At 33.7% G+C, this 21,696-nt stretch overlaps 1 protein-coding gene across 1 annotated transcript in view; it reads right to left on the bottom strand.

Moving 5' to 3' along the window:
- dpy (fibrillin-like protein dumpy) overlaps positions 1-21,696 on the bottom strand; it is a 220,073-nt gene that overhangs the window by 120,382 nt on the left and 77,995 nt on the right. Inside the window, 1 exon segment of the mRNA XM_077443110.1 lies at positions 13,525-13,580. Coding sequence (XP_077299236.1) covers positions 13,525-13,580 — 56 coding nt within the window.

Here is a 21,696-nt window from a genome sequence, read left to right as displayed (position 1 = left end):
GCACTAGGTTTTCTAAATGCTATCCAATGACAGCTTTTCTAACTCATGAAAATATTCTTTCGAAGTTCATAGTAAACATGCATATTGTATAAATACTGAAAATTATTAAAAGATAAATAAATATTTTTATTTATTTATACATATGCTATGAAAAGTTTCGTTTTAATTCTTAACCTAATCTAATCTAGCTTAGATGTACTTATATATTTATGTATAAAAGCCAGATATAGCTCAGTGATTGCGTTAATGCTAACCACTGAGAGCTTCCCGGGTTGAAAAGGTTGACATCGATTGAAAAGAATTTATTCGGAGTATATCTGCAGTGCTGCTGGTCAGACTAAGATATTTGTGACTCGAAGTCGATCATTTCCTATCAGAGTTTGCCAATTTATCTGATTTCATTGTTGAAATGGTTCCTCATCAAATTACTATTTGTCACTACTGATTTCTAATTTATAATCTATGAATTTATATATGTACATGTTTAATATCATACGGTTGCTCAGGGGCAATCCGTAATGGCATCATGGTAAAATTTATTTTTTTAAATAATATAAAAACTGTGTTTATTTCAGTGATATGTGGTATATAAAAAAGTGTTTTGTTTGGAAGCTTTTGCACACCACTGCATATGCCGAGATTTCAACGTTGCAAATCTCATCCCGAGCCAACGTTTGAGCTTCGAAGATTGTCGTCTCTGACCTATGACATTGTACCTTCGATGCTTCGTGACTCGTTCGTCCAATCAATGACCAATTTTGGTCACTGTTGCGCAATACCGAGAGGTTCACAGGTAGGTATAGTCGTATATTCAATTTTCATTGCCGTCAGTGGAAAGATGTTTGTTTTTTATAGCTTTTTTCTTATTTCTTTTATTAGCGTTGTCGACAGAGAAAGAGATGAGCATCCTGCAATTATTGAACCGCAATTTAACCATTATGAAATTAAATACACACACGTAAGCCAACGCGAGCATTAGATCATGTCAGTGAGCCATGATCCAGACCTCGAGGCGATGTAACTTGGGTTAAATTGGCTTTTCAACAGCTCGCTCTACATACGGATGATTTATTTCAACGATGCACTTCGCTCGGCTGCTGTGATCTTTTTTTTTGTACATGCCTGAATGTATACATATACATATGTATGTATTTCAAAGGCAAAGTCATCTCTGTTGACGCTTACGACTCTTACAACATAAAACGTACATATGTACATGCATATATGAGAATCTATTGCGTTTATGTGTGAATGCAATGTTTTGTATGAAACCATTAAATCGAACAATTTTCGCAATTCGCAATAGTCAATTTTAACTGTTGATTTGGAATGCTTCTATGAAGAAAATTGCCGCTCATTCGCGCGGAAATATTGAATATCATCAATTATGTAATAAAAAGGAATAGTTGTGGATCAAACCTCTAAAAAGAAGCGGAAATAAATAAGTCGGCATATATAAAAAAAAAGCTTGTAAAAATTAAAAAAAGTTTATCATCTTCGGGTACCTATATACATATATGCATATATATCATCATCATCTACAGCAACTCGCCATTCACTGCTGGATGAAAACTACATATACGATTGATTTATATATATGTACATATACTTAATTATTATTGAAATTAATAATCAGTTGGAAAAATATACCAGAAAAATTGCGGTGTAGCAATTGGCAAAATAAAAATACAAGCTTAACTGAACTAACTTAAAAAAATGCAATCTTTTGCAGTTTTTTGTAGTTGAATAGTTTAAATTTAAAAATCGATTAAAATCATGGCAGAGTCGAGCATAGGTCTACTTTAAAAACCGTCGTGAAATTTTTAAGTTTTACAAAAAACATCAAACTCGGAAGGGGATATTCTTATCAAAAATTAAAAAAGTAATTGCATTTTTGGTAAAATTTTAATTTAGCATCTTTTTCAGATCAGATCTTTTTGAGTATTCAATCAAAAATTTATAAAAAAACTTTTCGATTAGATCACAAATGAACTCCAATATAGAAGTCACAAACGCACCGAGTACAAATCGATGTGTGTACATACGTATTCGTTGGATGTCCCGAGTCAAAAGTTTGATCAAGTTTGACTTGACTAAATAAAATTGTATTAAAGGCACATCAAATTATAGATATTCAACAATATAATACAATAGTTTTTCGGAAAATATTAAAATCGATCAGCAAACAGATCAGCAAACGGCCACACTGTGCATCGGTGCGAAGCAATTATTCAAAGAGCCCTATTATTATTCAATAGCGTATACATATTTTATTATTAATAATTATTATTCATACGGTCTTTATGGTTATTTTGCTTCGATAGGAGGATTCATCCGTTACCGTGGGTTATTACGATTAACAGTTACACGGAGGTTGGCAGGTTATTACGCTCGTGTTACACAATGAGTCGATATCGCGATCTATGTATTACCGTAACCGCAAGACGCCTAATTAACTATACTTCTCGGAGATGCTACGTTTTGTTCTTTATAATTCTTTGAACATCCAATAGAACGGCGTGATTATTTCATGACATTAAACATTCGCTTTAGGATAGAGCTTTTAAACTTAAAGTTGGGTTTAAAACTTTCTGATTAAGGGACCATCCAAACTTTTGAATCTACAGATGGACCTACATATATCAAAAAGCTCATTATTTGTTGGAATATCCATTGAATCAGATGGTAAAAATAGTAAACGTAACCTTCGTTCGAGGGACGGCCGTAGTGTATCGACGTTATTTATAAGCAATGGCCACGCATCTCGCCGCATCGTGTATAATTAACTCGTATCTAACGATCTGCGAGAGGGCAACGCACATTCGTGGATGTTGGATGCAGTTGCGGCGGCAAAGATCGTATCTCCGCCATGTTCGAGTAGGAGTGCACTTCCTGGCGGACGCAAAGCAATGATTGCCCTTCATGAAGATCCGAATCGACCTTCTGATATTTCCTCTGTTGAGTGAATCGAGCACAATTACGCAAAGCCTGTCGTATAAACTATATTTCAATGGGGTGATTCATAGATATTGCAGCAGTTGATAAGGAAGCCATATTGATGGTTAACGAGTTTACGTAATATTCTGCTTAAAGTTACCTTGTCATATTGAATAAAAATGGCGACCACCTGCCTAAAGTCTGTCTATTGATCGCTATTTGAATTGACTTTCTGAATTTATCCGTGTTTAGATCTTCAAGGACATGTTTTTTTATTTCTATACTTATTTTTAGATTGCCATATATGGGATTTTACGATTTTTCATCTTCCTTATCAACTTGTCTCGTGGTTTATTCACTAAGAATGTAGTGAAGTCGGTGCAGATTGAATATATCATGCCAAAAACATGGTTAGACAATGGGTCGATGGCAATTTGGCCGAATGAAATTTTAAATTGTTTAAATTTATCAAAAAATATCGAATTTTTTGTGGGAAAGAGGTAATTTCTGAATAATGCATCTGTTTTCAGTGAGTTTTGAGTAATTTCGATACACAATCGGTCAAATGTCCGTCGGCCTAAACATTGCTAAAAAAGCAAACTCAAGCAGAAACATATCGTGTATTGTTCCTTTAGATAAGAATGAGAAGCATGATAACGATGGGATAGCCATTTTATTTAAATTTAATTTTTCTATGTGGTTTGAATTGAATTATTTTCATTTTTATTTGATTTTCAAATGATCTTTACTGTAAATAAACTATGATCACAATAAATCTTATATATCTATGTATATATTTTAAACGCTTTTGATCCCGTAATCATTTTCTTTTATGTTTTATTTGTAGTATTATCTGATATTAATGTCAGTGTACAGCATAATAGGAAAAATGCTCGAAAATCTATTTATAATTCATATAAATTTGATATCATTTAGTAAATATGTACATATTTTTCAAACTGCTATTCACCATTTAGACGGGGATTGAGAACGATAAAATCAGTGTTTGAATTTTTTCAATTACTCAGTTAATAATAAATCTATCTTTTCCTTTTGTTCCTTAGATGACCTTAACCACAACAATTGGCTTAAAAAAATCTACTTTTTATATATGAAAATTTACAAAGATTTGATCAATTATTTCTAACCATATTAATGTAATGAATTTATTAAGAAGCTCAAAATAGTTTTTATAATATTTTTAGGAATATTTTTTTGATGACAATATACAATGCATTTTGACGTCTGCGTGTAAATTGGTCAGTCAAGTTTTGCACGGTGAGGATGATAATAATTCAACTGAATTTTCAGTAGGTATGTGATTTACAGTATGTAAAGATTGTTACAAAAGCTTTAACGTGTATAATAAAGAAAGCGATTTCAAATTTGAACGGTTGAATTCCTGACCTTTCATAACATGATTCATTTTCTCGACAAGGTTTCCACTCTCACTTTGGCTTTAAATATACACATGTGCATATGTATTCCAAAGAGCACTGAATCATTCGGTATTTTTTAAACTTTACCTCTCCACACGCGAGTTTCTCTCGATTTGGGTCTGCAGATTGAGCAAGCCAAACGATGCGATATTTTTTTGCACGGATGGTATCTCGATGATAATTTCGAGAGAGGACACCCGGCGCGTGAAAATATGGCCGCATCGATCGATATATGTATGTATGTATGTAGTAGTGGATAATGTGTGTCGTCAGTGGTAACTTTCGAACGCTACTCTGGCGTGGTTTACCAGTAGTAGGCGGCTGAGAGTGCGCGTGCCGTTCGCCGAGAAACGGGTTGGCATTGAAGAGATGTTGCGCAACAATGACGTCACTAACACTCGATCTGGTCCGCCCACGTTGCGGCGGCTGCAACAGAAACAGCCTTCGAGGACTTTCTTTGTACACTCTTGAGCCATTTCCACGCCGGAGAAATTACCCGTCGCGAATTACGTGAATGAAGCGAGCATACAACAGTCTTATTGTTAAAATTCGACTGTTTGTATTTGTGGTAAGAATGATATATTTCATTGATATTTTAAGGTCTTATATTAAATCTCTACTTACTTAGAAGTCATCCATATTGTTTTTGGACATTGGATATTTGGATATGGTGACTAATTACTAACCTTGTCTTAGTTTGAAATCGATTTTGTCGTGTGACGAAGTTTGGGTTCTTATCCGATCGTTTTCAAACTTTGCCATTTTGCTCGGTTTGGTCATTAATATAAGTGGAAATGACGTCCGCCATTACGAAGGTGAAAAATAATCGTAATAGACAAGTTTGAAAATACTGTATCTTCGTTCACGGTGACATCTATCGTCCACATTGTCGCATTTGTCCACACTGTTCTGGTCGTTTTTCCCCCTCTCGCTATAGCAGATTGAGCACTTCGCCATAATCATGATAAAAGTTTACGGAGGGAATTGGTGATTTCTTTTGATTAGGTTTTTTTATATACATTTTTTTTTTTATATTGTCTTAATGTTATAAACAAAATACATATAGAAGAGGCTTATTTTTCAAAAACGTTTTTTTTTATAATTATTATACATATGTACATAATTATTATTATTATACATATGTACATATGTTTTTTTTTAATTAGCCTGTTCTATATTTTGTTTATAACATTAAGACAATATATGCCAGCAGCATAGCTCGGACGTTAAGCTTCTGCTTACCGTCAAGAAGGTGCCGGGTTCTATCCCTGAATGAAAATGAATTTTTCAGAGTATGCTGTTGGTCAGACCTGGAATTGTGACTCCAGGTTGATCGTTTCCTATCAGAGTTTGCCAATTTTCTCTGATTTCATTGTTGAAACGGTTCCCGGAAAAAAAATTGGCTAAAAATCCTTCCTACCTACTATGTCACCACTATTTGAAATTTGATGGATGTACAATAAAAATTTATGTACAATTCATAGATGTCTCGTTAATTTGCGAGTTTTTTCAGTGTCTCGCAATTCAACGACTTATAATAAAAAATGCTGCATTTGTATTTGTAATTGGCCAGGAAGGCGCTTTGGGATTTACCTGTAAGGCCTTCCTGGTATATATGTAAAAAAAATAAAAAAAATAAAATAAAAATAAAATATAAAAAATAAATGTATATAGAAAAACCTAATCGAGAAATCACCAATTCACTCAGTAAGCTTTGATCATGAGTATGGTAAAGTGCTCAATCTGCCATAGCGAGAGGGGGGCGAAAAGGGAAAAAACGACCAGAACAGTGTGGACAAATGCGACAGTGTGGACGATAGACGTCACCGTGAACGAAGATGCAGTATTTTCAACGGTGTCTATTACGATTATTTTCACCATCTTAATGGCGGACGTCATTTCCACTTATATTGATGACCAAACCGAGCAAAATGGCAAAGTTTGAAAACTATCGGATAAGAACCCAAACTTCGTCACACTACAAAATCGAATCCGAACTAAGAAAAGGTTAGTATTAATAATTCGTAAAAACTGAAATATGTAGATATGTGTTTTTAAGCAAATGTTGCTCTGCTCTGTTTTTAAGCAATGTGTCAATGGAATTTAAGCACTCTCCATGCAAAATAATTATCAATAAAGTATGTAGAAAATGGTAGACAAAAGTAGTCGCAAGAAAGTGAAATAGCTTTTCTAGTTCACTAGATTAGATCGTGAACCGGTCATGCTCATTATGCTATATTATATTACAATAAGAAAATTACATACATACGTAGAATCGTTCTATGTATGTATGTACATATGTATTATATCTATTTATTTCCGCATTGTACGAAACAGTTTGTAGTTAATTAACATTATATACATATGTATGTATATGAATTCGAACTAAATGCAAATGGATAATATGTAGTTAAAATACGACGAACGAGCGCTATGTAATAAACTAATATGTATGTATTTATTAGCTTATATGTATATACTTGTTGTCAATACGTAATTGGTGTAATAATATTTTTAATTGAATTGAATTACTGTGAAGTATTGAATGTTTATGCTATTTTTTAGGAAACTTCAACGCACGGCATGCACAAACCCAATGTATTTTAGAACTAAAAATAATAATAAATATATTTATACACTTTTCAATAAAAAAATAAAGAATTACATTAAAGCATTCCAATATAAGTATAAAATGTATATTTTAAAAAAATTCCATAAAACAAATGTCTACTTAAATGTCGAAATGTGAATGTTGATATTGTCAGTTTTCTCGATTTATTATGTCGTATATGGAAAGGTCAAGCTTGATGATCGGATTATGCTGTTTATGTATGTATATAAATACACAAACTTGCGATAAAATGCATTTGGGATTATCGATTTAAAGCCAACCGAAAAAAAAATGTAAAAACATCGCATCGCATCATCAAATGGGTTTACGATCGACAACGCCATTAATTCCGCTTTATAATAATTATGTTCAACGGCCAGAGTGCATTTAGACACTTGAACCGAACTGATTTTAAACGCGGCGTGATTAAGACATTCGTACATTAATCTGAATAATATACATATGTATATTATAGGTATAATAACAGGTGAATCTCAATTCTCACACGACCAGGGGAGAACTCGCGAGGGCTTCGGAGCGAGACAGATGTATTCAACCGGTACAGATTTAATTTGCGTGGAAATTTCACTAAAGAAGTTCGTCCGAGACATGGGAAGATCGCACAGTTGACAATCGGAAGAATTTACAAGTTAATTTTTGCATACGAGAGAATGAAGGAAAAAAAACGGCAAACGATCATTATGCGATCACCACTGGTCGTTCTACAGGCACTAATCTCGTTCGATTTACGTCATAGTAACGGAACACAATAACCGCAGGAGGAACAACATTTGTCCACAGGAATTCAGTATAACGGGTTAAATAGATCACACAGATGCCGGCAACTCGACGAATGATGGACTTTAGGATGGACTCCCGATGGGATGTTGCAAGCGTGCATAATAGATGTGACAAAAGATTGTGACTTTCAAATGTTATTATTGTATGACATACAGTTGAAAATATTCATTAACGTGCTGAAATATATCGTACTTTATAACAATTTCAAGTTTTTTTATGGATACCGAATTATTATATGTAGTATAAAAGGATATTGTGATAGCTTCATATGTTAATATAGGAGTTGACGCATTTAGAATTCTAATGTTTGTATGAGTAGTTTTTTATAAGAACCCAAACTCAAATTTAAAGTATTTTAGTTTAATTTTATTCATAAAGATATTAAAGTTTTCAATACTTTTTGATTTACGTATATAAGTCGACGTGGGTTAGAGAAAATATGAAAAAAAAAACACATGACAAACTTATAATTCCAACCAGATATAGTTTCAGGGAGGTAAAATATATGTAATATATCACATGTATTATATTATGTGAAATATCCTAAAATTTTGTATTCCTCTCTGTGTCCTGTTTGCATCATAAATATAAATATTTATGAAAGTACGGTTGATCGCATATAAAATGTATACACGTGGATTAAAATTTGAACGTTAAACATCTTATGATAGGCTAAACATCGAGTTTTAAATTAAAATATATAAATGCAATGAAACTCATCTTATTTATCGAAATTATGAGTCTTTTAGAAGTCAAAGGAACAAAGGAACAATGTCTATTTTTTCAATTGTGATATCGTAACTTTATCTATAAAATTTTCGAAAAAAACTATACCTTTTCATAGTGTTTCTGAAGTTGTTTATTCTGTCCATTTATTTAAGGTATTCATTGACACTCTAAAAAGTTCAACAACCGTCGAAAGAGGGAGTGTTTCGCATGGTTCTGTTATAAATTAAAGCCAGGAAGTTCTCACGGCCAGTTTCCAGGAGACCCACACTTTTTTCCCCCCCTTAATACTTGCACATTCAAAGTTAATTTCATGTTTGCGAACGAAATCGCACGGAAGACATCCGGAGAATCGGGTCTCATTACCCTAAATTACGATGTTACGAACTCGTTTCATGCGATACTCCGACAACGGCGTCTCAAGAAATGATTATAATTGTTACTATTGCGTCAAAGGTAACGGTACTGAATTTTATAATGGATTTACTCGCCCAAGGTCGCTGACCGTGCATATTGTACGCTTTGTTATTGAAAATAAACCAATTTTTGAACATTTTGCGCAACGGTTAATGGGGATCTTAATTTTCGAAATTGATATGTGTACTCTTTACGTATGTATGGCGGTCAAGCATAAATGTCACGGTTTTGTGGGCAAGAAGGCGCTCGGGCGAGTCGTTGGATAGTTGTAGCGAAATTTCGGCATTGCGATGACGTCAGCCGGAATCGAATATCGTGGCTTGCACATTTGCAATGCCTGCAGTCTTTTTGTATTCGAAATCAATCTAGGTAGGTATATAAATCTATAGAGAGCTTTTGAACGCGCTTACTTCACCATAATGAGGTCATTATATAAATATAATAAACTGAAGCTGATAAAAGGTACGCCAAATATAAACAACGATTTATCGAAAATCTTATATTTTTAATACAATATTAATTTGTGCAGTTTCTTTTATAAACTTATATAAACCCAAATTAAACTTTTGAAAAGATTACAAATGAAATTTTATGGCACTACTCAAAAATTCATATTTAAAGCTGATTTTATGTGAAATTTCAAATGTTCGTAGAGTTACTACTATGTACATACGTAATTTGATATAATATTTCTGAAGTTTTCTGAAAGCATTAAAGGATTTTCTGTCTGTCGAAATACTCGTTACTACTTCATTATTTATCATTCAATATTGAAATTTAGCAAATACACGTGACAAAACATTTTATAAATGTATTCAAATGTCATTTTATCATGTCATATAAAGAGATTGAAAGTAGCTAGATACATTGATAGATAGATGATCCAGATATAAATAAAACTTTACCTATATGTATAATATCGGTCTCCGTGATTTGACAGAATGTTAAATTACAGAAAACGCAAATATCAGAATGCAAAGATCGAAAATCGAAAGATCTTAAGTCGAAAGATCAAAAAAAAATGGTGCATGGTAAACGGTACATACTCACTTAATTTGCGCGAGCAGGATACAACAGGAACAAGAGGAACAAGCTTTTCCTCCCGTGTTAATGTGCGCGCGCAGAATACGGGAGGAAAAGCATGTTCCTCTTGTTCCTGTTGTATCCTGCTCGCGCAAATTAAGTGAGTATGTACGTGAGTATGTACCGCTTACCATGCACCATTTTTTTTTTTGATCTATCGACTTAAGATCTTTCGATTTTCGATCTTTGCATTCTGATATTTGCGTTTTCTGTAATTTAACATTCTGTCAAGTCACGTAGACCCGTATAATATATAATAGTTAAAATAGTAGATGGTTCTGAAATATTCTAGGTGTTCAAAAATTGACTCAATTTAGAACAGACAACACTTACTATCATTAGAATGTCAATAATGAATCACTACTTTATTCCAACAAGCAATATGATCGAAAGTTACATTCCCAAATGATTTCAAGCCCTCATATTCTCAAAAAGAACACTTCATATATGTAATATTTTCATACCAAATAAATAATAAGTACATTCAATATATATTAATATGTATATCTAAATGAGTGAAATAAGTTTTCAGCCAGATATGTATGAGAAGAAAATATATGTAATATGGAACTTTAAAAAGTTGAACAATGGCTGAAACGAACTAAAATTGCCTCAAACATAAGCAAGCACACACATTTTAGAACTGGAAACGTATAAGGGCATTAGTATTCACGATTCCTCATCAATATGCCGTCACCATAGTGATGAAGAAAGGAATGAACAATAACTGAAAAGTGAATACGGCAGCGTGCGCGTTGAATAAATTAGGAAAAGAGCGGATGACACGACGGAGATGACTACATATAATCGATAGATACGGATGCTTTACGATTTCGAAAGCATCTTCCCGACAATTTCACTTATTATAATTACACATTTTCGATCGAAATGCTTCAGAGAGCGAGCGATGGATAGGCTCAGGCATCGGTTAGTTGCGCACTTTAGCAAATCGAGGTCTCGACTCCCACGCACTTACATTTTATACCAGTCATACTTGCGTATGTGCGAGAGTTATAAGCGGAATATTAAAAGCGAACGTTGAAGGAGGAATAAAAAAAGTTTTGCCATCGTAATGTCACACCGAACAGTTGTTTTTCGCCATCGCCTTAATTGGAAGATCGGAGTGCGTTGGTGTGATCGGTTTCACCCGGAACACATTACGGATCATGATTTATCACACGTCGTAATTCACTTATAGATTAACTATTGTGTCAACTATCGTATTGAAAAAACGACGATCGGCTAATTTTGTTTTTAATAATTTATTGTTTAATTTTAGCGTTGGATTTATCGAGCGCGAGAGCCTTGAAAACAGTGCAGCGTTGAAATTTGCATACGTGTCGTTTATTACGACATGTATGAACTTTACAACGTTTTTATCTTCGGTTGTTGTTATATTATATATAACGTAAAGTTCACGAGTTGAAGTTTCGACAATTATAGTCTTATATTTATTGGTGTGTTAATTTTCTAAACAGTTGCAAACGTGTTTTTATAGGTATTTTTTTTTTTGGGATTGACATTTACTTTGTATTGTTTCCATTCTATACCTATATAATAGATTGTGCATAAATAATGAAAGACATAAAAGAAGATTAAATTGATGTTTACATTGAATATGAAAGCTTTTGAACAGAACGTAACGTTTTCATCTAACTCTCAAACGTTGAAAAGTTTTTATAATGAAATACATATTACATTTAATAAAAATGTAACTAAACGCTTGATTTATCAATTGTGAATATCATAATCAATATAACAGTATATGTATTCTTATTACAACACAATATGTTTCAAAATATTTAGTTCACGGAACACTTCTTCGAAAAGATTGATTTTATTGTTAATTTCTGACTTTAAAAAGTTTACAAATACTTGTATTGACAAGTAGGCTTATTTTAATATATGTATGTAAGCTATGATTTTTTAATTAATCTCGCAATTTATGTACATATACATATGTAGGCATATATGGATTCATTATACAATAGCGTTTTACATTGAAAATACCTGTTGAAATTTAGATTTGATTTATTTTATATGTTTGAATTTTTTTGACACGAAGCACAAATATTGTAAAAGATAATACATATTATCAACAAAAAACCTTAATTGTAATATGTATTCATTTAATGATTTACATATTATAATTACTGTAACAGAAGCATAGTTCAGCGGTTAACGTATAATGCTAAATTTTGAGAGTTCCTGGGTTTTAAAATAATCATACGCTCTACAATTCGAAGTATTTCTGCAGTGCTGCTGGTCAGACTTGGATATTTGAGACTCAGAACCAATCGTTTTCTAGCAGAATTTGCCAATTTATCTAATTATTCTTCATCAAATTGGCCACCTACCGTCTAATTTAATATAATTTATATAGTTATATATGTATACGTTTGGCAAAAGGTGTCGCTTTAATTCATTTATTTATTTATTTAACATATTAGCCACAGTGACATTACAGAGATCTCCAACGCGTCACTGTGGCCGGTCATTCAGTAATAATAACTTATAATAATAACAATATTGACACAACATCATTAAAATCATAAAATCATAAAAAATTATGGTAAATATAAATTATTATAAAAAGGAAGCAGTGGGTTTTAGATTGCCTACCTACAACTATGCATCACCTTTGTACGTTTCAATCAATATGTATAATCAAAGTTATAAAATAAACACAATCATTATAATAATTGATTGTTAGCTGATGCTAGTATGTATTATAGTAAAAAAGAATACCATTAAATATGCGCAAAAAACAATATCTAGTATAATATGTGGCGCCTGTTTAAAATTTGAATATTGCAGATATATTTGTTCGTCGATTATCGTACATGTGAAAATTTTCCACGTCACAATTGAGCTAAAAAAAAATATTGTCTTTACACAAGGACACACACAGACTCCGGCACTAGTGGTTTTTGTGTCTGTTTTTATGATACATATTATTACGGTACATCTTGATTTTTTCTGCCTAGGTTCGCTGCACGTACACGTAAGAAATGTGTATTATATTTTATTTCACGTCGCGAAAGTGATTTTTTACCGTTAGGCACAGAAATAATTGCGAAATGAAAAAATACACATAACCGTAGAGCATATTCGGAATAACGACAAAATTATGAACCCTGAAAATAGCTATAAGTCAAGTCGATTTTTCACGGTTTTGAGACGCGCTGACGGAAGACACGCGTTCGCCGGGTAGAAAGTCAAGAAAAATGAGTTTCTTATACGTGAGAGATTTTTCCAAGACTTTGGGAATCTAATTAGACGGCCAGTCGAATTTCGACAATGAACCGCTCCGCCACATCCACAACTCGGGTTCCCACATTTGCTTTCTAATTGCAAATTAACGCCTCGATTTTGCATCGAAGCCATCGCTAGTGAAAAAAAAACGCACTGTTGGTTTCAAACGAGCACTCATATGAATATCCACCTATGTAAGTTCATTGTGAACCGTTTTATTTCAATTTTAAATATATAAAAATTATGGGTACTTACGTGTGACGTGGTCCACGTGAGCCACACGACGAGCGGCAAAATTATTTTCATTTTTGCTGGAACAAACGAGAGAAAAAACACATTAGTCAATTATTTGTTACTGTAAAATCTCGACTGGGGGTAGCCGACCTTGCGGCGACTATTACGATTATCTGTAAATCGCAATTTCTAAGCATAAGTATTATATTTTTATTTATCGCATACAGTATACGCAAATGTCGATTAATCATGTCCATTTCACAGCGGGTTATAAATACGAACTTGCATCGATTCGGCGAGTCGTACGCATCCAGATCGTATGATGAGATATCGAAAGCTTGAAAGCAATTGCTATTATCTATAGAACGTTCATTGTTGTAGATTTAAATTGAATTTTAATATTGTGCTATTTTGAATGAAATTATTCAAATTTGCGTAATGCTATATTGAAAACTGTGTAATGCGCAATGTAATTATCGTTAATAGTCGTTCACGCTTAATGCAAAACTTTTCAATAAATGCAAAATGATTTTCACTTTTTAACAACGCCATGAATATAACATATTAATGTGAGATCTACAAATAAATAAACCATAATTTTTTTGGGGATTTGAAACAAGTCATGTGTATAGTTTTTTGCACTCATAGATACACTACATAACCAAGTACAAATTAGATATACAAATATATAATTAATGTTTTGAAGTGTTTAAAATAAAATTTCATTTAAAATGCGACATTAAAATATGAATTTACAATAAGGACCTTTAGAAATTTAATTTAAATTAATTTTATGTATTTGACTCGGCACTTCTATTTCATTTGGGAAACATGTCTCAAAATGACTATAAACATATAAATATAATCTATTGAACTTAAGCACTCAAAATTTCAACACGCATTATTCTATACAGTAGTTGGATTTAATTCAATCAAATTTTTGAATGATACACAGCACTGCTCAAACTGTTCAATTACAAGTCGCATTTCGCGGAATGGATCACGACTTCAACGAATCCGAGGTTTTCCAAATAGCACAACGTCAAGGATAATGTCTATAGGCGTTTCGATTCTCATTAAACAAGACTATGCATTTGAATATATGTATACAGCAAATGAAATTTATTCACGTTCACAATAGAACGTCTTCGAATTAATTAATAAAAATTGAGTACGCGAACATTATGCAATTTAAAATTCAAACGATTATTGGCAACGTAATTTCATCACATTATCCAACAAGTCCATAATCAACTGTTGCAGTTCTTAGTACTTAGTACTACAATCACTCGTTTTAAAGCGGCTTTATTATGGAATTGGAAAAACTAAGTCGTAAATCTAATATTTTATTCAAAAAAGTAACTTCCAAATTTTTTTATAGCATTCTTCAATCGATCAGACTATTTTAGATTTTATTCTTATTGCCTGATCGATAAAAGAAATAATTGGAGTTATTGTTTAAAATTGATTTTTTTAACACTGAATATTTTATTTATTTATTTAACATACTTGGAGGAGGCGACAAAGCCGATAGACCCAAGGGGTTTGATTTATACATATTTTATCAATTTATACATATTTGTAAATTATTATATTTGTATTTGTAAAATTGACTTATTTTGCTTTCATATATCTAATATTAACCGGCATATTCTCATGGATGGTTAATATTTTATTTATTTATTTAACATACTTGGGGGAGGCGGCAAAGCCGATTGAGCCAAGAGGTTTGATTTATACATATTTGTAAAATATTATATTTGTATTTGTAAAGTTGACTTATTTTGCTTTCATACATATATCTAATATTAACCGGCATATTCTCATGGATGGTTAATATTTTATTTATTTATTTAACATACTTGGGGGAAGCGGCAAAGCCGATAGAGCCGATAGAGGTTTGATTTATACATATTTTATCAATTTATACATAGATATTTGTATTTTTATTTCCGAACAAACATTAAAGTGCAATCTGTGAATGCAATATTGATTTAAATTACAATAAGTATTGTAATTTGTATAATAAACAAAATGAACAGAAATATATATATATATGTAATTAATTACTTTTATAATTGGATAATATACATATTTTAAAATGACGATTTTATTAAAAAAACTCTAATATTCGCTATTTAAATTCAAGGACAAGTTTTCACGAATGTAAATTTCCAGTGAATCTTTGAAAAATTTAGCGTTTGGTATATTTGGATAAGTACCTCTAGAGCGCGGACCATTTGGCACTGTGATTTTCAAACTACGAACTAAAGAAGAGAAAGATCGATAGTCGCACTGCACCGATCGTCATCTGGCAGCGGTCACTCCCGCACAATTATTTCTCACAGCACTTATTCCTCCAAATAATTGGCGATGGCAGTTATCACTGGAGTGCAATTGCACAATGCACTCGGAGACACACACACACACACACGCGCGTTCGCGATCGTACTACTGGTGTCTCGTGCACCGAGTGTTTGGTGCACCGTGTCCGCTGCGTCCTCGACGACGAGCAGCGCGCGACTGACCACCGAGACTTGAGGAGGGCTGCTTCTGCTGCTTGCTGCTTGCTCGACGCCGGTTAGTTGCTGCTCGGCTGCTGCCGCTGCTGTTGAGGCAGACGAAGCCGAGTGGGCGAACCGAGTGCCATTTCGCCGGCAAAGTCGCGGGTTCGCCGCCCGCGACAAACCACTATGGACATACCACATGGGCGGATTGGTGGCTTGTCGCCGACATGCGTTACTCACCCATCTAGGATTTAACCTTTTCTATATTTTACTCTTTTCGTTTTATTCTAATTTTTTTTCCTATTCCGAGTCGATTCGTCATGGGCGTCCTTTGAGAAAATTCATCGAATGTGTGGGAAATTGATACTGTAGCGCAGTGGTCTTCAATCTTCCGAAGCTGTTGGAACGTTTCTACATACATACATACATACGTTGATGATTTTTCAAATAACCTTACATAGCGTTGAATAACGATTTAGGAAATCAAATATACATACTTTCTCAATCAATTTTTCTACACACAAATTTCCATTTTAATGTGATATTAGTTTTACTGTAAACATTTCATTTTTTTTTTCAAGTATGACGATATTCATAAATATACATATAAAATATTTCTGTTGACTTTTCCTTTCTAAATCTCTTGAGGCGATCGTTGTTTTATTTATGAAACTGTCACGATAAAGTCTTGTCCTGTCTCGTTAGTTTTACAGCGTATTGCAGAATTGCGCTTTTGGGTTTGCAACTTCTCCGCTCGTTCAAGTCACTTGTGAAATTTCGTACCGACTAATAATAGCGCAGCAAGTAAATGATCTGAAATGGATTTATCGTGCAGGATGTTTCAAATTCAAGGTCAAAGTGTGTAATTTACATAGAAAATTAATTTTTCAGTACAGCACGTTAATGGTACTTATACGTGTTACTTAAAAATGAATTATTCAAAATACAAGCAAATAATCGATTAGCCAATGAGACTTTACTACAGAACACTTGTTGACAAATTGCAAAAAAAACATGCATACTTAGTAAAGGTCATTGCTCATTAGACGAGTCTGTGAACTTGTAGAAATAGTATTAGTGAAAATAATATAATAGAGGTTTGACATTCAAGATCTAACTCTTATCTCATCCAAAGCACAAACGACCGAGTGATGAATTACTGCACTCTTTCAAATGTCTAATAAACAATTCATTTCACTAACACTACTGCGGGCTCATATACATACATATGAATGTTTCAAGACTTTTTCCTCCACGATGAAACATTTCAAGCCATGAAAATTTGGATACGCAAGGCATTTGCATTTCATTGAAATAAATTCTTAAAAAATCGCATAAAATTGAATTTAAATTACTTAATTGAAGAGGCTATTTCATGAAAACTAGGCAAGGCAGAATAATAGTACATCCTGGCAAATAAATTACAACAACCGAAAAAGTGCCCTTCTAAAAGTTGCTCATACTTTGGGCAAAAAAGTAACGTTCGAAATCGAATATGCGTCACGTATAAAATTAATTGGTCGGTTTTCAACATCCAAAATTAAATTCTGATATCAGGCGATCGGCTCAACCAGCAACCGTGTCTATGTGGACTCAAGTCGGCGTTAACTTGGCGATTTATTAACAACGTCCTTCGAAGGCTGTTCGACGCGAGACGACACATACACACCGTCCACGTAATAAAAGGGTCTATGGACACGCCAACCGAGCGCCTTGACTTTGCTCTTCTCGACACCAGTGCATATTCCAACTCCTATTTCTGCATCATTTAACACGCACACACGGATGGGACCGGTCCACGTCTATGCGCGAGATGCTGGCTCGGCGGCGCAAGGTTATCTCACGTAACGGATCATTACAGCCCGTTCACAATGAAGCGACCGCCTCGCCGATCCGACTAACTAAGTGCACAATCGGCGAGGACTGCTGAGGTCTGCGCAGGGACTGTGCCGGGTCCCTAGAGCTGGACCTGAGCAAATAACAGCCGCGTAATTGCGCGCCACGACTAGACCGGATTCACAGGCCGAGATGGGATGCCTGCCTAAGATGAGGTGCAACGTTGTTATTATTGGTTTTATTATTTTCGCCGACTGTGGTTTCATATCGCGAGTGTGTGATGCTTCGTATGTCGGTCGTAGAAAGAAAGAGTTGCATCCGACAGTGAACGGTTGAAGTCCTTGGATTGTTTTTATGCATCACGTGTATGCACTTTGGTCGATTGATTTTCGAATGCATTTGATACTTCGATCTATAATGAACTATTATTAACATGGCTAGAAGATTCCATTGTAAATATGTCATTCGAACATGCCACAAGTCCAGGAAGACATGGAGTTTACAATGGCGTAAAGAATAGGCATCGTTACAATAGGTAATCACTTACGGGCAAACTCAACCTTACCTACATAACCTTAATGAACAAAAATAAAAATAAACTCTTTTACGTCACCGAAGTCATGGGCAACTGCAGTACATAATTATGTAGATTCCGGTTATTTGGAACAATTTTCGAAGAACTATCCGGATAAAATTTTGCACAATCGTACCAAAGTGTTATATTCCGCTTAATTGGCGCCTAGCGAGTATTCGCTAATTAGAGAGCGAAAGTTGAATAATAGAAAAGCATGGTTTTTGTAGTTTGAATGATCGAGTTAAACTTGTTAATGTTTTTTTTTGCAAAATATTCTTTACATTTCATTTTTCGCACTTCGCCCCCACTTTTTTCCATTGTTTTTTTGTCTGTTTGCATTTTATCAGAGATAACAAGTAAAAGTCAATTCAATCAACATATGTACATACAAGTTTTCACATGGATAAAAAAGTAAACGTAGGATAAGGAAAAAAGATAACGATAGCTGACCTCTATAGACTTGTTTCAAATGATATCATGCAAAGAAAAAACAGTTTAATAGACTCAAAAAGCAAATAATGAAATCTATATATTTTTAGCACGATGCATCATCGATATTAACATTTCCTATGTACATATTTAGGTACTATTCACGCCTTTTTGGAGTCCTTTGTATTATTCATAAATACCTCATAATATTATACATATACATTTTACAAATTGGCAAATCACGATTTCTGTCAACGAACCGAACACCTTTTCACACCACTATAGCCGCAGACACCGTTGAAAAAAGCCGCAGTAATAATATAATATAAATCGAAACTTTACGATTGGTTTTAAGAATTTTAAACAATGGTGTCTGCAGCCAGTGAAAGAAAACTTACAGGCGATTCGCTTTGTGCACGCATGAATGGTCAATGGTTCGTCGATTGAAAGAGGTCTCTCTTGTGTGTACGTAGACACGTTTAGATGCGTATGTGAAGATATAATAGTAATCGACGAATGAATTAAAAAAGGCACCGGTTGGAGGTAACGAAACGGCCGGATTTAACGGTCGCATTAGCGGGGCAACAATCGCATACTTATTGTTCGTTCAGAATGGAAAGTGATGTTTATCTGTGTTCTGCCTCTGCGTCGAAGAGGAGGTGAACCTCTTTAAATAAATTAAACGGACTCGGCCATATTGTTTGAGGACGTTTTCTCTTTCTTTTTGTCTTTTTGTAAAATGGACTTTTTGTTTTGTTTTTCGTTGGAAAGAATTCCGCGTGTAAATTGTGACTGGACGCTGCTGAAAGGCTTTCTAGTACCACTCCAAAATAGTAATTTCTAAATTTAACATACGTTCATCTATTCACTTATTCCAAATACATTTCTACATACTTTGAATGACGCCGAGGATCTTAGACTACATTTGAAATTCACTTTAACATAGTTAATGTGATCAATTACTATGTCAATAATGTACATTGGCAAATATAATAATGAATCAATTGGCAGCTTTTAAAGAAAAAAATTGAAGATTGAGTAATGACTTGTGTCAGATGGGTCAAAATTGCAATAACCAAAAAGTTAAGCTAAAGTTAAATGATGGTTTTTAACGACACTTTTTCCTGTGAAAAACCATATTTTTTTAATTTCATTGTCACTGTAACGAATTAGCTATTTAAGTATCTTCTTTCCTCAAGTCTGAGGGTAGTAACATTCCTGCCTTCCATAATGCGGCCCGTCATGGTCCTGCAGTCCTCTCGACACCCCGCAGCTCGCAGTGATTCAACAACTGTTTTCCCAGTGACAGCCCTGACCAGGTCATTCCATCTAGTTGGGATCGTCCTCTTCCTCTATTTCCCTTAACGCTTCCAAGAACGACCAATTTTTCCAGGCTGAACTGGTCTCGCCCCGCGATGTCTCCAAAGAAATGGAAGATAGACTATCACCAACCCTCAGCTCTTGTACATGAGATGGATCCATTGGTACTTCTCGCTGTCCAGGGGATTCTAAACGTTCGTCTCCAACACCACATCTCAAAAGCGTCTATTATCTTCCTTTCTCGAGCTCGTACCGTCCATGTCGCCACTCCGTATAGAAATACGGGGAAGATCAAAGCTCAGACCAGACGCAATATAAGTATAAGTGACTGAAATGACAATCTTTTGAATAATCATTCAATAAAAATAGTTTGATATCGTATTATTAAAATAGTAAAAATAAATAAAAATCGGTCAACGATTTCCACCTATAATATTATATAAGAGAAAAATGTTGGAAAATCAATGTAAATTTCCATTGAAAACCAAATCAAGATTTAAAGAAAGTGAAATTTTTAATCTAATATATAATTTCGAAAGATACTTTGTAAGTATGTAAGCATGTAATGTTGATTGGTAACATCAACAAACAAATCAAAGTTTCTATGACGACGATTCGATATATGTATGTATATTTTTTTCGATTTAAATAAATTTAATAAAAAACAAATAAATATTTACTATTAGATTCGCCATGTTTAAGCTGTTTATATTAAAAATACTGAGCGAAGCTGGGTAAAACAACTAGTATAATATAAACAAAAATCATCAACAACGTTATATTGAAATTTCTATATAACGTTAAGTTAAATAGCAAAAATAATAACAATAAAATGCATTATCGATACGTAAAAATGAATACGTATCAAAAATATTCAATAAAAGACGTATTCTTCATACGATCTAAAGACAAGTTAGAATGAGAAACGTCGAACGTACATACGTATGTATGTATATATACTTCTAATGAGGTGAGAATTAAAATGGCGCACATTGCGACATTATCAACGTGTCATCCATGTCGTAACATTGCGTCGTCCTTGACTCTACCAGCTGTTATTCAAAGTAGGAAACAATCCTATTATATTTACGCAGTCTAAATCTTCTGCACGTCGTTCAGTTATAATTTGCGGGAGTTCAATATGGTTTTATTAATTTTTTTTTGCCATCGAATCACCTTCACTTCACCACTCAGAATCGACGATGATGTCAGAAAATCCTCCACATCGATACGGATAGACGCGAAGTGCAACCGTATTAGTATTTGCAGTGGACGGCGAATGCTAAATGCGCGAATTTGCAACGGTGAAAGGCCACAAAATAAATACATAAAAACTACATGTCTGTATGTATGCAAAAGTGGCCGTCTGTGTGGTACGTGGTGTGCGGAAAATCTGGCCATTTTAATAAATATTTTGGGTATTTTTATTATGAATAATTCATCAATAAATAAGTTAACAGATATATATTAAATTAAGCAAAGAGGATTAATCAACATTTGGAATATAGATATGTTCATAAATACATA

Source organism: Arctopsyche grandis, chromosome 12, assembly GCF_051622035.1.
Source record: "Arctopsyche grandis isolate Sample6627 chromosome 12, ASM5162203v2, whole genome shotgun sequence".
Lineage (NCBI taxonomy): Eukaryota > Metazoa > Arthropoda > Insecta > Trichoptera > Hydropsychidae > Arctopsyche > Arctopsyche grandis.
The sequence above is the reverse complement of the archived record's forward strand: the minus strand, read 5'-3'. Positions and strand labels throughout refer to the sequence as shown.